At 35.5% G+C, this 18,484-nt stretch overlaps 1 protein-coding gene across 7 annotated transcripts in view; it reads right to left on the bottom strand.

Annotated features, from left to right (window-relative positions):
• The window catches only part of neo1a (neogenin 1a), a 304,905-nt gene that overhangs the window by 94,804 nt on the left and 191,617 nt on the right, over nucleotides 1-18,484 (bottom strand). For 6 of the 7 annotated variants that reach the window (XM_056462293.1, XM_056462295.1, XM_056462296.1 and 3 more), the window contains exon 5: nucleotides 9,385-9,521. In XM_056462293.1, coding sequence (XP_056318268.1) covers nucleotides 9,385-9,521 — 137 coding nt within the window. The remainder of the gene's footprint in view (nucleotides 1-9,384; nucleotides 9,522-18,484) is intronic. The other variant, XM_056462294.1, reaches the window with a different exon arrangement.

Here is an 18,484-nt window from a genome sequence, read left to right as displayed (position 1 = left end):
ACAGCGACCTCTTTGTTTACGAGTTTGTGGTCGCTAAAGTGGCTTCTGTCAAATCAGCTTCTGTTTTGTGTTTGAATGGCGGAGGTGGGAATTCCTGAGGTCAAACAGGACACACTGCACCTTGCCTTCATTTCATACAGGTTACAAAACCAGAAAACTTTTGCTTTGACAAAAATGAAAATCCACTCACTACTGTATTTACTCACCCTCAAATGGTTCTAAACCTTTATGAGGGTTGACCACAAAAGATGATATTTTAAAGAAAGATGACTGACTTGGTACATGGTAGATGTATGGATGTTTATCTCAATGATTTCCACCTTTCTTAAAAGGTATTCTTTTGCTTTAACAGAAGAAAAAAAGTGAAGTAGATTTAGAAAAAGAAGTGAAGGGCGAGTAAACCACGACAGAATTTTCAGCATTGGGTGAACTATCCCTTTTAGCTTTTTTCATCCTGAAGAAAATAGCACCCTCGAACCTTTTGAGAAAGTACACAGTTCAATTGTGCTGTGAAAACAACACGAGAGAAGCTAAAGATAAAGCCAAATCATTCATTTCATGCTCACAGTCTGGTAACGCTCCCTATACATTCAGCGTGGGGATTATAGAGATGATAAAAACATCTCGAATGACCACACGGCTCTTATCACTGCCTCGCTCGCATTCATGAGCATGTCTCAGGTTTCCTGCTGTATCACAGACAATGGCGAAGCTTAACACTCACTGTTGTTTCTATTCATATACACCAAGGTTAATAAACCTTTGCATTTTTAGAAGAGTTTTTATTTTGATACTACACTCAAAAAATGACTTGCTTGTTCAAATTACTTATTTTAAGTAAGATGAAACTAAATAATTATAAAGTTTTTTAGGACAACCTAATTGTTTTATGTTCAATCCACTTAAATTTGTAAAACAAATGAAGTTAACTTAATCGATTTGTGTTGGGACATTGTTTAAACATAGGCGAACACTGCAGCACATAGATAGGCGATGTGTCTGAATGGTAACAAACTCAACTGATAAAAGACAAAGTCCACCATTTTCCCATTTTTGTACAGAATGCTTGATGCAAACCCAAAGCTTTGCTGTATCAGCCCTGACAGCATCGCAGGGAAAACATGCAACAAACCCAGTGGATCATGGAAACAAACACATACAAGCGTTCATAAACGGCTAAACACTGCGTGCCGTGCGTGGATGCGGTCTCACAGTTTGGCAGGTATGCCTTGCCTTTGGGAAGCACATGCTTTCATGAATAATTAAGCAGCAAGGTCTTCTCATAGGATAAGAAATCTCTGCTATGAATAATAATGAGAAACTGACTCGTCACCGCTGGAAAGGCAGATCGGCGATTTTGATTCCGCCTGTGGGGAAAAAGGAAAAATCTTTTTCTTTTGTATGATCCATATATTAACCAAACATACTTCTTCTTTATTACTGTCATGCATACTTCTGTCTAACAAGAAGTCATGTCACAAGGAGCTGGATGCTTGTAGAAGTTGTGAAATATATTAAAGATGCACTTAACTGTTCAGCTTTGATATGCAGAGAAGGGTTGCAGAAAGAGGAAGTATGTTTGGGTGCAACAGCCGAAGGACGGCAGAAACTGCAGTCACTTGATTGACAAAAGTGACGTTACACCAAAACTCTACCTGTTAATATCAACTGTGTATAAATAATGGAGTCAGGGAAATGTGGTTTTGTTACGCACCACCTAAATGTAATTCTTGCATTGCATTGGTGTAACCCGGAGGTCTGTTGATTGAATTATTCATTTGTATCAAATAAATTACTAATATTTTTGACATTGAAGAAAACCCTCTCCTGACCTATATTTTATTGAACACGCATGGAATAGGCTAGATATTCTAACACACCTCCAAATTTATTTTAATCCCGGAAGATGATATAAGCTGACAAAAGCTCAAAATTTGCCAATTTTCCCTATAATTAAAGCTGACAGGTGCTAACGTTGTCTTAACAGATGCTCAAAACACACAAATCTGTTAAAGTCTCAAAAAAGTACTGCAGGGTGTCTTGAACGTTTAAAGTTTGCTTTGAATGTTCAGCGTTTACGCTTTACCATTGCACACACTTGGTAACATTTTATTTATCAAGTTTAAGAGTCTCTTTAACACTTATGTTTTATTTATTTTAAGACATAAGAGATAGTATATTTTTGGTTAATTTTTTGTTTTTGACTACTAAAACTATTTGCCATAGTAATGCTGGTAAATTAAAATAAAGTGAATTAAAAACAATTTAAAAAATCCTAATATTCCTGAATGGATTGTAAAAAATATTCAATAATTATGGATACCGAATGATATGAAACATTATATCGTGATGAAGCTATTTTTGCTGTATTGTCCAGCCCTACATGCTCTCTTATGTTGTGTGAGGCACTGAAAAGACAATCTACCAATGTTTAATAGCATTCTGTATTTCTCAGTATTGCAAAAACAGAGAAATTTCCTGACCAATAACACTAGCGCACATCTCTGCATGCTGAATAGCTGATATAAAAATGTATTCACAGCTGTTCTGCTGGCTGACATTTAAAATCTGACAAACAAGACATGAATAGTTTTATTTCACATTCGAATCAGCTACAGATGAATGCTTTAGATTCATTACAACCTGCTCTGTCAATATTGTGTTAGTATGTTGATTACCAGAGTGAAATAATGCAGACTTCCTGACAAACAAGCAAACAAGGCCAGTGCTCCTCAGGGTTTGCAATCACAAATGTGAATTTCATATTTTTATTGTCAAAGTACTTAAATGAATTATTCAGCAAAAAAAAAGGAAAAAAAGATGTTTATTATTTTAGGATGTAAAGTATTTTTAGTGTCCGGACTCTTTTCTAAGCAAATGAACTTGCGGTTGTGAGTTACCACTGTAATTCCTGGGAGTGAAGTTCCCTTCATGTAAACAGTCATTGTTTGGTATATTTGCAAGTACTATTATGCGAAGTGTTCTGGCTTTATGAGTGGAACTTTTAGATGGCGTTATAAATATTAAAAATTTTTCAGCTATTTTATTCAGACTAATCTGGTGCGAATACACATAATACTGCTCTTAAGTTATGTGTTACTTCAGTACCCCTTCAGTTATATATGCTACACACACACACACACACAGACACACACACGCGCACACGCACACACACATTTTCATATTTATTATATCTTTATTTTGCTTTATATTTTTATTTAAATTTAATGCAGTTTTGACATATTTCTATAATAAATATTTTTTTTTGGGGGGGGGGTTTACTTTTATTGCATAGGAAAGTAGAGAGTATTGACAGGAAAGCATGGGGAGCAGAGAGAGGGGACGGATCGACACAGGACCGCGAGGCGGGAATCAAACTCGGGCCGACGGGAGCACCGGAGCGTACGCACCGACGCACCAACCACTACACCACCGGCATATTTTATTGACATATTTTATTACTAGTTTTATATGTCTATATATTAACAATAATAATAACAATAATAAAAATAATAATAATACTAACAATAATAGTAATATCTGTAGGTTTAATACCAATGGTTAAATAGCTTTAACAGTGACATACATGCATATGTTTTATATGTATATCTTTATTTTGTTTATATTTTCATTTTAATTTAATAAAGTTTTGACATTATTAGCACGTTTTTTAAATGTCTATATACTTAAGATAATAATGTCAGTACTCAGTTGGTTTGAGTTCTCTTTATGTATTGGATTTTACTGTGCACAAATTGCTTCGTTTACTCAAATGGATTAAGTTCAGAGAACTCATTAGGATCAGTTTTTGAACTCAAATGATTTGTTGCAATCGGTTTCCTCAAATGATTTGAGTTACTTTTGACTTTTTGGGTTTTACAGTGAATGGTTTAATAGATTTAACATTGACACAAATATATTTTACATTTTAAATTAATTTAGTTTATATTTTCTTTTTAATTTAACATAGTTTTGAAATGTTTAATAACTAGTTTTAAATGTCTATAATTCTTAAGATAACAATATCTGTAGGTTTAATAGCAATGGTTTAATAGCTGTAACATGTACACACATATTTTTATTAGTTATATCTTTTTTTATATTTTAATTTAATCTATTTTTGATATTATTATATGTCTATATACTTACAATAATAATAATGCCTGTATGTTTAACACCAATGGTTTAATAGCTGTAACAGGGACACACACACATTTTATATATATATATATATATATATATATATATATATATATATATATATATATATATATATATATATATATATATATATATATATATATATATATATATATTTATTTATTTATTTATTTTAATATTTCATTTTAATTTAACCTAGTTTTGGCATTTTTTTTAACTACAGTAGTTTTAAATGTCTATATACTTACAATAATAATGTCTGTATTAGGGTTGGGTCAATAGACGATCCATCGCTGATGACTTATAGACATCACAATGCTGAGCCAGCATCGCGATCCTCTGCCCCGCCTCCGGGGCGAGTTCATGAATAGCAACTCGCTCATGAAAAATACACAAGGCCCTGTTTACACTAATACGTCTTAGTTTTAAAATGCCATTTTAGAACAAAAACGTTCTGCGTCCACGCTGGCGTTTCATCTAGCATTTCTGAAAAGCCCTCCTTCCACACTAAACCGCTGAAAACGCATTCACATAGTGTACCTCATGCGCTGCAGTGTAGGCTATGCGTGTGTGACTGAGCTCCAGCAGTCACCGGGTGCTTGAGCACAAAACCCCAGAGAGCAGTGCATGTCGGACAGTTTATCAAGGATGTACTGCTGGATCGCGTCTCACTTTAATTGTTAAGCATGATATTAAATTAATCTAGTCTCTATGTAACGACTCTTTAGTCTTTTGAATCTATCAGGTAACGTGTCAGTGTCAGTACACTGCTTTAATTTTTCACTTTCACACTTGTACTTAGTAATTTTAGTGAAAACCTCAGGTACAGTTGGTTGGTTCCTGTTGGTTGTGGACCTTTTTTAATCAACCAAGTTTGTCGACGCCATTAGACACAGATCACTCTGCTTCTTCATGCCAGAGTTCAGCGGAAAAAAGTGATTGACAGGTGGTAATTTGTGTGTAACTTATCTTCATTTATTTATGATTTGGTAATGGGTAAAATAAAGATCATGCGGGTCAGGTAGTTGAAACGGTAGGCTACAAATAATTAATTCGTTATGAATTAATTAATTATTCATAAATAATTAATTCACCGCCGCCTACGGCGATGCCATCGTCCATCGCGATGTTTCACATTAGACATCGTACTAAGCCAAATTAATCAACATCGCCCAACCGTAGTTTGTATGTTTAATACCAATGAACTAATAGCTGTAAACAGGGACACACACATATTTATTTATATAGATTTGAATATAGTAATGTTTATTTAATTGATTTCACTGCGTAACGTTTACTTTGTATTTTTAAAGTATTCACCAAAGAAACAGAGTAGGTTAAAGGCTTAAGTCAATGTATGTAAAACTTATATTACTCTATCTGTAATATAAAATTGTATGAATAAACACGTATATAGAGCCTCATGAAGAGTAGTTGGAATATATAAAAGTGGTTGGAAATATTCAAAGAAAGACACTTAAATACCAGGTCTAAATATGAACGTGTCTACATATAATCTGATCAACCAAAACACATCGTATTGGTGTGTAAACAGCTTTTATCCTTAGATTCAGACTAAATCCTAAACGCTAAAACCCAGTGTTGAAACAATGCACAATAATAGGCCAACAGCCAATATTAGCAGTAAAGCGTGTTTGACAGTGGCTTGGATTGGCTTTGACTCTGGCATTGCACCTCTTGTGTGAGCTCTTGGCTTCGACTGCATCATCGCTTCCACACAATACCTCTGCCACCCACAAGGGTCTGTTTTGGGTCCCCCCCGGTTTCTCTCATCTTTTCATCTCGTCACAGTGCAGGATCAATTCTCGGCAGACAGACAGATGGCCAAAGCTCATTACACACCACATATCTGCATGAAATCCGCAGTCCAGATTCAATGCGATTTCACACCTGTCTGAACCATCTCACGTCCCTTTCATCATCGCACAATCACACCTCACGCGCTCTAGTGTAAATCCTGAACGCTGTAGCATGAGCAATTAAACAGAACACTGTACTGAAAACATGTCTGAAACATGGTAAAATCGAAATACTGAATGAAAAGTCACAGAGTTAAAGTCTGGTATTTTAATCTAAATTCGTCAGTCACATATATGCAAACCGTTCATACACAGATTCCTATTGGTTGATGTTTTTCATTATGGTAGGAGGCATTTTGAGATGTGGGTCCCAATTTATATTAGGTGGCCTTAACTACTATGCACTTGCATTAAACAATAAATACAAAGTACTTAGTGTGTTCATAATGTATTGCAGAACACTTCTGGTGCTCTTAAGGTGGAATATGGGTAGCGTTAGGGACAGGTTTGGTGGTATGGGTAGGTTTAAGTGTGGGTTAAAGTGTAAGGGATGGGTCAACAGTGTAATTAAAGATGTAATTACAGACGCAGGTATTTAATCAATCATAAGAACAATGCAAAACATGTATTTATGTAATAAGTACGTTGTAACAATTTATTTATTTCTGTACATATTGGTTAAGGTCACCTAATATAAAGCGGCAATAAGCACAGCAAGACGATTGCTGGTTCGAGCCCCGGCTCCCCGTGTTCACGTGGGTTTCCTCCGGGTATTCTGGTTTCCCCCACAGTCCAAAGACATGCGCTATAGGTGGTTAAAAGACGAGGTGCGGTGAATTTAAAATCTCTCTGGGAGCGATCGTACATGTGTGGATACATTCAACAACAGTTCTGCACCTTTTATTTTCTTCTGCGTTTTAATGTAGTTCTCCTGTCTGATGTGGATCTTCATTGTCAGCTAAATGTCATTTTAAGCTGTATGGAAGTGTCTTGAAAAAATATCTAGTTAAATATTATTTACCGTCATCATGGCAAAGATAAAATAAATCAATTATTAGAAATGAGTTATTATTATGTTTAGAAATGTGTTAAAAAAATCTCTCTGTTAAACAGAAATTGGGGGAAAAATAAACAGGGGGCTAATAATTCTTACTTCAGCTGTATATATATATATATATATATATATATATATATATATATATTATGAACAAATGAAAGATAATTTAGGAAATCTTTTACATCAATATTAATTTCATTAGAATGAAATTCTATAGACAACTCTTTAGAATACAAAAAAGATGTTTTATAGAATTATCAATTATGTGTTGTCTTAGACCTGACTCATGGCCGAGAATCAGCTTTTTGTTAAGTCTTACCTAATCATCCCTTTTTTGATTCATACAAAAAATCTATCAGGAGCCATGCTTAGTCTAAATAAGATCACCATCAAAATATTCAAACTTTGCTTTGTCGACTTGCAAAACCCATAAAAACCCATAAAAGACTATTATGGTGGTTTCACAATGCATGAGCGGCACGGCTGTTTTTTTCAGGGTGCATGTTCACAACCGGGACTCACACCGGGAGCAGATCAGCGCGTCAGCGTCAAGCAGAAGCGGTGTGTGAGGTGTACGAACATGTTTTTTTTTTTTTTTTTTCAGCGGAAATGCTTTTTGATTAAACTACATTGCTTTCACCAGCGATGGTTCGGTTGCACATAGAGAATAACACCTTTATTCTGGGATTAGCAAGGCGTTTTTCCAAAAGATTAATTAATACACATGGGACTTGGTGTGCAAAGTTTGCGTACGTGTCAAATTTTTTGGATATAAATACGAAAAACAAGTGAAAAGCAAAATGCAAAAGCCGTTTTTTAGAATGGATTAATTAATACGCATCAGACTCTCTGTGCAAGGTTTGTGTAAGTGACAAATTTTTCCAGATATGAATAAAAAAATCAAGTGAAAGTCATTTTTTGGAATGGATTTTTTGATACGCATTCGACTTGGTGTGCAAGGTTTGTGTCTGTGAAACACTATTCAGATATGAATACGCAAAACAAGCGAAAGGCAAAATGCGAAAGTAGTTTTTCGGAATGGATTAATTAATATGCATTAAACTTGGTGTGAAGGTTTGTGTACTTGACCAATTTTTTTTGATATAAATGCGAAAAAAAAACAAAAAAAACATTTCAGACTTCCGTGTGCAAAGCTCTTAAATATGATGTACGTTAGAAAGTTGCGATCGACGCCATTCTCGCTCAAAAAAGAAAACAATCTTGTGTACTCAAGTTCATTACTGAATGTAGACCCAAATAAAGAGAGGAAGAGGCCACACGTTTTTGGATATGACTTGTGAACAGCCCCGTACAACAACTAAGGACATACAGTAGATCCTATTTTTACTTCTTCGTAAGGGGTTGTTGGTCAGAAGACTTTCAAGACTTATATCAGATCAAGTCGACCATCATTCACTGCTGCATGCCATCATGGTATTGTTGCGGCATCATGTTTGAGCCATGTATTAAAAAATTTACATTTCCCACGTTTGTTGCATGTGCAAGTGATGATTTTTAGTAAACCAATCAGCATTCAGCAGCAAGTCTAGCTCCATCTTTTTAAGATATCACACTTAGCTGATGATTGATAATTAAGAGTAAGTTTGGCATGGTGTCCCGAACAGAGCCCTGAGATCTGAAGATCCTGAAGCCCGGGACTCCCTCCCATTTCATTGGGAGAGAGGTGAGTCTGAGCTCAGGTAGGTCTCGAGAGCTCCCACCTATTTAGTTAAGAAAGAGGGGAAGGAATAGGGGTGGATGGGGGTAAGGAAATAAAGCAATTTATATGTGTTCAAATTCATCTGACTGGTATATCATGGGATTAATAACGCGGGGATCGCCATGGTCAATCATAAGCATGTGATCCTCTCAAAATTAGTTTATATATGAACTTCACTTAGTACCATACTGTTGTGTTAGGTAGCCCTAGGAAAGAGACCAAAAAAGTCATACGGTACAATTTGATATTCAGTACTTTTAACAACGTGACTAAAAATAAATGTGTTTCATATTGTACTTTATTGAACCGCTAAGTGGAAACAAGCCACAAAAATAATAATAATACACAATATCCTCTCCATTTTTTTAAGGGAAAAGAATCCTCCGCACTGCTTTCAAAAATGCACTGTATTGTTTTACGAATGTTTCCGCAGAGGATTAATTAATACGCATCAAACTCGGTGTGCAAGGATTATCTGTGCATGACAAATTTTATGAAAAAACAAATATACAATTTTCTGGTTGAGCGTGCAGACCTTTTCCTTTGAACAGCACTAGAGGAAAGAGCTTTACAGTGTGACGCGACAATCAATCGACTTGGGTTTTAGCGGTAAGGTTTAATCTCACCCTTCAGCGTAAGCTCAGCCTGGGCTTCAATGGACCCATTGGTGTTTTCTGCTAGACAGTTGTACACCCCGGCATCCTCCTCTGTGAGATTGAAGATCCGCAGACTCCCCCCGCCGAGAATCTCAAAGCGGCCACTGCTGAGAAGAGAGGAAGAAAAAAAAAAAAAAACAATCTGTCAATATGACAGTCAAATATATACAGTTAAAGTCAAAATAATTAGCCCTTCGTGATTTTATTTCGTAATATTTGCCATACGATGTTTAACATAGCAAGGAAATTTTCACAGTGTTATTAGCCCCTTTAAGCTAGTCTACAGAACAAACCATCGTTATACAATGACTTGCCTAATTACCCTAACCTGCCTAGTTAACCTAATTAACCTAGTTAAGCCTTTAAATTGCACTTTAATAGTAGTATCTTGAAAAACATCAAGTAAAATATTATGTACTGTCATCATGGCAAAGATAAAAGGAATTAGTAATTAAAAATGAGTAAAACTGCCTCAAACACAAATTGGCAGAAAAATATACAGGGGGGCTAATAATTCTAACTTCAACTGTATACCTAACCCACAAACATCAAGGCTAATTCAATAACTGCATGAGAGATGCGACGTCTTAACAATACATTTTGCAAAATATGGCAGCGTCAATATTGTGGTGGTTTGGTTTAGGTCAAGGTCAGGCTTGGTAATCAGAAGGTCTCCAGTTTGATCTTGACCAGGGGCAAACAATCAAATCACCATCGTGCCCTTTAGCAAAGGCATTTCACCCTCCAGGGTGTTTCAGAAGAAATGGCGTGCCAATAACTGGACTCTTTTGTTAAAAAGCAATCTTTACTAAGCCAGTAGTGAAAGAGGAGCTTTACTATCAGAACATTTAGTTTGTTTATCTCAGAAGGTCAAAGTTATATTGTTATAACTAGGGATGCACCAATAGGAATTTTTTTTGGCCAATATGATTTTAACAAAAAAAATTACAGATGCCAATATTGTTTAAATGCATACAGTATACAGTTCTAGTTTTTTTAAATAAATTGCATTAATTTGACTAAACATGGACTGGATTCATTTAACACTCAACTGTCCAACATTAAAGACAGGCACAAGTTAAGGTGAAAAAATACAATATGATTTCAATGAGCAATCTTTAAGTGTGATTTTTTTAGCTATTCAATATTTATTTGATAGAATAAGAGTATAGTTCTTAACCATATTGGCCTAGAAAATAGAAACATCTAATTTTCCGTTGGTCTTAATACATTATGTAAACACAGAAGAGATTAATAAGGAAAATTATCAAAACATTTCTGTAATTTTTCAGCAAGATGTTAATGGTCTAATCTGATTCAATGATCTATGCTAAGCTAAGCTAAAAGTGCTTCCGCCAGACCTGGAGATTGATTGAATGAATCCAAAATATATAACAAATTGACACAGTATATAGAGTAAGTCATTTCTACACCGACGTTACATCTAAATTTACAGAGCGTGGCATTGCAAAGGCGAATGTGTCCTGGAGGAAGTGTAGGGCCTTCTGTCAGACTGACTGTGTCCAAAACCCACCATTCCAAATAATGCTTCTTGCCCAAGAGCGTGGTCATGTTGGTTATATTGATGTACAAGTGTTTTGATTATAATGCCAGAATAAGACTATAGTTCCTAACCATATCAGCCTAGAAAAATAGAAACGTCTAATCTTCCGTTGGTCTGAGTACATTATGTAAACACAGAAGAGTTTAAATAGGAAAATTAAAACATTTCGGTAATTTTTCAGTGAGATGCTAATGGTCTAATCTGATTTAATGATCTATGTATGCTAAGCTAAGCTAAAAGTGCTCCTAACAGACCCAGAGAATGGCTCAAAGGATTCGAAATATCTAACAAATTAACATAGTAAGAGTAAGTCATTACTACATCAACATCTAAATTTACAGAGCATGGCATTGCAAAGGCGAATGTGTCCTGGAGGAAGTGTCGGGCCTTCTGTCAGACTAAGGGTGTCCAAAACCCACCGTTCCAAATAATGCTCCTTGCCCAAGAGCATGGTCATGTTGGTTATATTGATGTACAAGTGTTTTGATTATAATGCCAGAACAAAAGTATAGTTCCTAACCATATCGGCCTAGAAAAATAGAAACGTCTAATCTTCCTTTGGTCTTAGTATATTTTATGTAAACACAAAGGAGTATGAATAGGAAAATTATCAAACCTTATTGTTAATTTTTGAGCTAGAGGCTTTTGGGCTTATCTGATTTAATGATCAAAGGTAAATGTGTCCAGGAGGAAGTGTACAGACTTTTGTCAAGACAGACTGTGTCCAAAAAACACTCCTTGCCCAAGAAGGTGGCCATGTTGGTTATATTGATTTAAGTTTGTTTTGATTATAATGCCAGAATAAGAGTATTTCCGTTGGTCTTAGTACATTATGCAAGCACAGAAGAGGTTAAATAGGAAAATTATCAAAACATTTCGGTAATTTGTAAGCGAGATGCTAATGGTCTAATCTGAATGATTTATGCTAAGCTAAGCTAAAAGTGCTCCCAACAGACCCAGAGATTGGCTGAAAAAATTCAAAATAAATAACAAAATAACACAGTATAAAGATTTCTACACCAATGTTAGCATCTAAATTTACAGAGCGTTGCATTGCAAAGGCAAACGTGTCCAGGAGGAAGTGTGCAGCCTTCTGGCAGACGGACTGTATCCAAAACCCACGGTTCCAAAGAACGCTCCTCGTCCAAGAGCGTGGTCATGTTGGTTATATTCATGTACTGTAAGTTTGTTTTGATTAATATGCCATAATAAGAGTATAGTTCCTAACAATATCGACCTAGAAAATAAAACGTTTTCAATTTTCGTGGCTTTTAGTACATTATGTAAGCACAGAAAGGTTAAATTGGAAAATAATTAAAACATTTTGGTAATTTTTAAGTGAGAGGCTAATGGTCTAACCCGATTCAATGATCTATGCTAAGCTTAGCTTAAAGTGCTCTCAACAGACCCAGAGATTGGCTGAATGGATTCAAAATATATAACATTATATACAATTAACACAGTATAAAGATTTCTACACCAATGTTAGCGTCTAAATTTACAGAGCATGGCATTGCAAAGGCTAATGTGTCCTGGAGGAAGTGTACAGCCTTCTGTCAGACTGACTGTGTCCAAAACCCACGCCAGACCACAGGACCTGCAGAAGAGCTAGAAACTCCATCACACATACCTCACCCTGAAGGAAAACCAGCAGGTGCCATAAAGGAGCTCTTTGTCCTCTGGGCTCAAGAAACACACAGTGCGGTGCATTTCCACCTATGGTCGCTCCTCATGTTTTTATTGCATGGACTGTGACGTTATTACTCATAGGTGCTTTAAAGAGAGTGAATACAGAACTTCTACACACCAGTGGATCTAAGCTGTCAGTGTCTTATAAACTCTGCATGTGTGTCCAGTTAAGTGCTTTCAATGCTTTAATGTGAGGGAGGAAAAGTTTCTGATCTGATGATTTTTTTTTTATTGCCAAAGTGCGATTTTTATCAGATTAGGTCTGAAAGACTCGTTGAAACTAGATCAGATGAACAATTAAAAATGAAAGTATAGATATATTTAGAGGCAAAAAAAAAATGATAAGGAAAAAAGTTTTCAAATGCTAAAATTTAATAATGGTCATCTATTCTCTTGGTCTGACACCAAGCAGCACCAATAAACATCAAACATATACAATAAATCATTTCATTTATGAGAAACGTTAGTTTACCAATACCAACTAATTTATTATAATTCTCATTCAGACACATTTTTAGGTTTGTATTTATTTTGAATTATTATTATTTATTATCATTTACAGCTATATTTTAATGCAATTTTTATTACTAGAAAATAATATTATATAAAAATAAATAATATAATAAATACAAATACTAATAAAAAAGTTGTATTTCGACATACAATAGCCACATTTAAATAAACAAATAAATGACTAAATTAATAAATGCATAAATAAATTGATAAGCAAATGTATGCATGAATGAATGAATGAATGAAATAACTAAATCTATTTTTTAATCAAGAGTTTTATTTTTCACCTTATGAAGAAAATAATGTCTTTTATTTTGTCAAAATTACATTAAAGTTATAAAAATAATTAAATGCTTGTCACATTCTGTTATTTATAGGAAAACAATGAACTACCAATAGTGCAAATTAATAGCTGGTGCCTAACTTTATTTGTTTATACTCTTGAAATTAATTTATTTAGAATTTATGATTCATTATATGCTGTCACATAAATAAACATACAACAACAACAACAACTACTATTACTACTACTACTACTACTACTACAAGAATTACAACTAAAATTACTACTACTACACCTACAACTACTACTACAGCAAGAACAACACCTACAACTACTACTACAGCAACTACAACTACTACAACTGAAACTACAAGAACAACAACAACTACTGCAACTACTACTACAACCACAACTACTACAACAACTACAACTAAAACTACTACTACACCTACAACTACAGCAACAACACCTACAACTAATACTACAGCAACAACAACTACAACTGAAACCACAAGAACAACAACAACTACTACTACTTCTATCACTACTACTACAACCACAACTACAAGCACAAATACTACAACAACTACCACTACAACCACAACTACTACTACAGCAGCAACAACAAAACAACAACTACTACTACAAATACAACAACAACAACAACAACTACTACCAGTACTACTACTACAACCACAACTACTACAAATACAACTGCTACTACAACAACAACCACAACTACTACATATACAACTATAACAACAAGAACTACAACCACAACTACTACAAATACTACTACAACCACAACTACTACTACTACAACCACAGCTACTACAAATACATCTACTACTACAATCACAACTACAACTACTACTACAACCACAACTACTACTACTACTACAACCACAGCTACTACAAATACAACTACTACAATCACAACCACAACTACTACTACAACCACAACTACTACTACTACTACAACCACAGCTACTAGAAATACAAATACAACTACTACTACAACAACTACTACTACAATCACAGCTGCTACTTCAACCACAACTACTACAACAACAACAACTACTACTACTACTACAACCACAACAACAACCACAACTACTACAAATACAACTACAACAACTACTAATACAATCACAACTACAACCACAACTATTACAACAACTACTACTACAACCACTACTACTACTACAACAACCACAAGCACAACTACTACAAATACAACTACTACAACAACAACAACAACTACTACTACTACTACAACTACTACAAATACAAATACTAACACAACTACTACTACAACCACAACTACTACAAATACATTACAAATACATTACTACAACTAAACTATTACAACAACTACAATTAAATGACTACTACTCCTACTATACTACGTATATGACTACTATTACAACTACAACAACAACAACTACAACGATGACTACTACTAATACCAATAATAAAAATAATAACAATAACAACAATAATCATGATAATAATAATAACCTAATAAGCTTTTAAAGTCACAAAATAAATAAAAACATTGCATAAGGAGAGATGCCTTGACCATGTTGAACACAAAATCATGTTGATTCCTCCAATTCATTACTCAAAAACAAAATGACTGTACAAGTTAGCCATTTACTATTATTCATTCTGGAGCATCAGAGCATTACTAGTATTGAGGGAGCAGTAATGTTTTCGCTCTGTGTGTCTCTGTGTGGAATCGCCTCAAATAACCCAGAACTAATGTGCACCGGCTCACAAATGCAGGCAGGTTAAGCTGCATATGCCATGATGTATATCCAGTGTGCCGCTCTGAGGCCAAACTGCTGGCATCCGTCAACAGAAATTTAACACCAAACTACCGGTGGCGTGGACCCAACCTGCCTCTGAGCAGCCAGTTTGTGATTGATGCCGTCATAAGATACAAGTGAGCCAGATGAAAGGCCGCCTTGTCAACAGCTCAGAAGCTTTTGGCAACACCTCCACCCTTAACTGTTCAGATCCGTGGCTGTGATTCCAAAAAACAGAGCAGCTACTAATAATGCCGTGCCAGAGATTTGATGAGGGCAGTGACACTCTTCCATCTGAAGCCACCAGCAAGAGTTGTCTGCAAAAATCCAGTTCAAACCAGACTCTGAGGGCTTTCATGCTTGTGTGAAGTCAAAAAATGTCAAGCTAGATTTCGTGATGAAGAAGAACTAAATCGATAGATATAAGGTTCTTGAAAAGAATTGCTTAAAGCAACCTCCACTTTTTTCGTTCTTGCCTTTCATGTTTCAAAAAGCTCATCTTCAGTGTATTCTGGTTCAAATAGATATGGTTCAGGATCAAAAGTCAAAATAAATATGTTCTGAATTGTCTCTCGCAAATGTCTCCCTGGTTGCAAGTTTGTTGGTTATATTGATGAAAGTTCGGAAATTTGTAATAACTTTTGCATCTGCAGCAGCTTGTCAGGTAAAGGGTCTGGAACAACAGAGGTGAGGATCCACACGCAGTTTATTAGGAGTAGTAGTCAGGCTGGCAACGGTCAAATATGGAAGGCTGACGTGAAACTGATGCTTCAACAACGTGTCGAGATCCCGAAGCGCAAGTGTTTCGAAACACTGCACGAAGTATGATCCACGGGACTAAGGTGATTCTAAATACACAGGTCACGTGACTAAGGTGATTCGAAACACCCTGGTCACGTGACTAAGGTGATTCGAAACACATGTCATGTGACTAAGGTGATTCTAAACACACGGGTCACGTGAATGAGGTGATTCGAAACACCCAGGTCGTGTGACTAAAGTTATTCTAAACACACAGGTCATGTGACTAAGGTGATTCGAAACACATATCATGTGACTAAGGTGATTCGAAACACACAGGTCACGTGACTACGGTGATTCAAAACATCCAGGTCACGTGATTAAGGTGATTCGAAACACCCAGGTCACGTGACTAAAGTGATTCGAAACACACAGGTCAAGTGACTAAAGTGTTTCGAAACACACAGGTCACATGACTAACGTCATTCGAAACACCCAAGTCACATGACTAAGGTGATTCAAAACACCCAGGTCATGTGACTAAGGTGATTCTAAACACACAGGTCACGTGACTAAGGGGATTCTAAACACAAAGGTCACGTGACTACAGTGATTCGAAACACCCAGGTCACGTGACTAAGGTGATTCGAAACACACAGGTCACAAGACTAAGGAAATTATAAACACACAGGTCACGTGACTAAGGTGATTCGAAACACACAGGTCACAAGAATAAGGTAATTATAAACACAGGTCACGTGACTACAGTGATTCAAACCACACAGGTCACAAGACTAAGGTAATTATAAACACACAGGTCACGTGATTACAGTGATTCGAAACACACAGGTCACAAGACTAAGGTAATTATAAACACAGGTCACGTGACTACAGTGATTCGAAATACACAGGTCACATGACTACAGTAATTTGAAACACCTAGGTCACGTGATTAAGGTGGTTCGAAACACAGGTGACTAAAGTGTTTCGAAACACCTGGTCATGTGACTAAATAAGCGATTCAAAGCATCGATCATTTCAGAAGCGTTTCGAGACCTGCCGAATTTGCATTTGACTGACAGGGTCAGATTATATAGTCTCATATAGCCTAGTGGACCATGTGTGTGCGCACATAGTTACTGTGCTGCAATTGGCTTTTGGGTTCGAATGCAGACTGAAAAACAATACTGAAAAATTATGATTTTATGTATTTTAATACTGTTAGCTGTAAGTAACTTGCCAGCTTTTGCAATTCTGACTTCATATCTCGCAATTGGAACCAGAAGTCTTACACATTAACAGAAAACTGTTCCGTACTTCCATTTGAAAATGAAGCTATATAGAGCATTGCAGAAATATTGTGAATCTTAAATAAACAAGATGCTAAAAGTCTAATCTGATTCAATAATCTACATTAAACTAAGCTGAAGTGCGCTCCGACCAGTCTCAATGATTGGCTGAATGGATTAAAAAAATGGTAAAACTCGGTTTAATTGCTGAGGAGTTGTAAAATAAGCCTATTTGCAAATAAAATAGAATGTTGCTTTGAGTTTGCAAATACTTATTCAATACTTAAGCGAGTTGATCACATGAACAACCAACTAAAATCAATCTGGTTGAGTTTATATTTTATGTCTTTAGAGTTTTCATCTCCCAATCTAACTTCACATCTCACAATTGGCACTGGAAGTCTTACATTTTAACAGTAAACAGTTCTGTATTTCCATTTGAAAAGGAAGCTAGATGTTGTGGAGATTTGTCATTGTGGAGACATTATGTATCTTAAATAAACGAGATGCTAACAGTCTAATCTGATTCAATGATCAGATAAAACTTAGTTTAATTGTAGGGAAGTTTATATGGTGGAGTGTTGCTGTAAGTTTGTAAATATTTTTTCATTACTGATGACAGTTGATGACCAACCAAAATCAATCTGGTTGAGTTTATATCTTATGTCTTTATTGTTTTCATCTCCCAATCTAACTTTGCAGCTTGCTGACTCTACATCTCACAATTGGAGTTTGAAGTCTTACACGTTAACAGTAAACCGTTCCTTTACTTCCATTTGAAAATTAAGCTAGATAGAGAATTGCAGAGATATTGTGAATCTTTAACAAATAATATGCTAACGGTCTAATCTGATTAAATGATCTATGCTAAGCTAAGCTAAAGTGTGCTCCAGCCAGACTCAAAGATCGGCTGAATGGATTAAAAAATGCTAAAACTCAGTTTAACTATAGGAGACTTAATAAAGTAATTGTTGACATTGACATTGTGCATCTTAAATAAACAAGATGCTCATGCTTACTCTGATTTAATGATCAATGAACATTTTGTATCTTAAATGAACAGAATATCCTTGCTGGACAGGCTGCATCCTGAATACACCACATATTTCTCTACATAAGTTAAAAAAAACAAAAAAAACAAAAACACATTTCACATAACAAAAAAAAAAATCATACGAGG

This window comes from Danio aesculapii, chromosome 7 (assembly GCF_903798145.1).
Source record: "Danio aesculapii chromosome 7, fDanAes4.1, whole genome shotgun sequence".
Taxonomy (NCBI): Eukaryota; Metazoa; Chordata; class Actinopteri; order Cypriniformes; family Danionidae; genus Danio; species Danio aesculapii.
The sequence above is the reverse complement of the archived record's forward strand: the minus strand, read 5'-3'. Positions and strand labels throughout refer to the sequence as shown.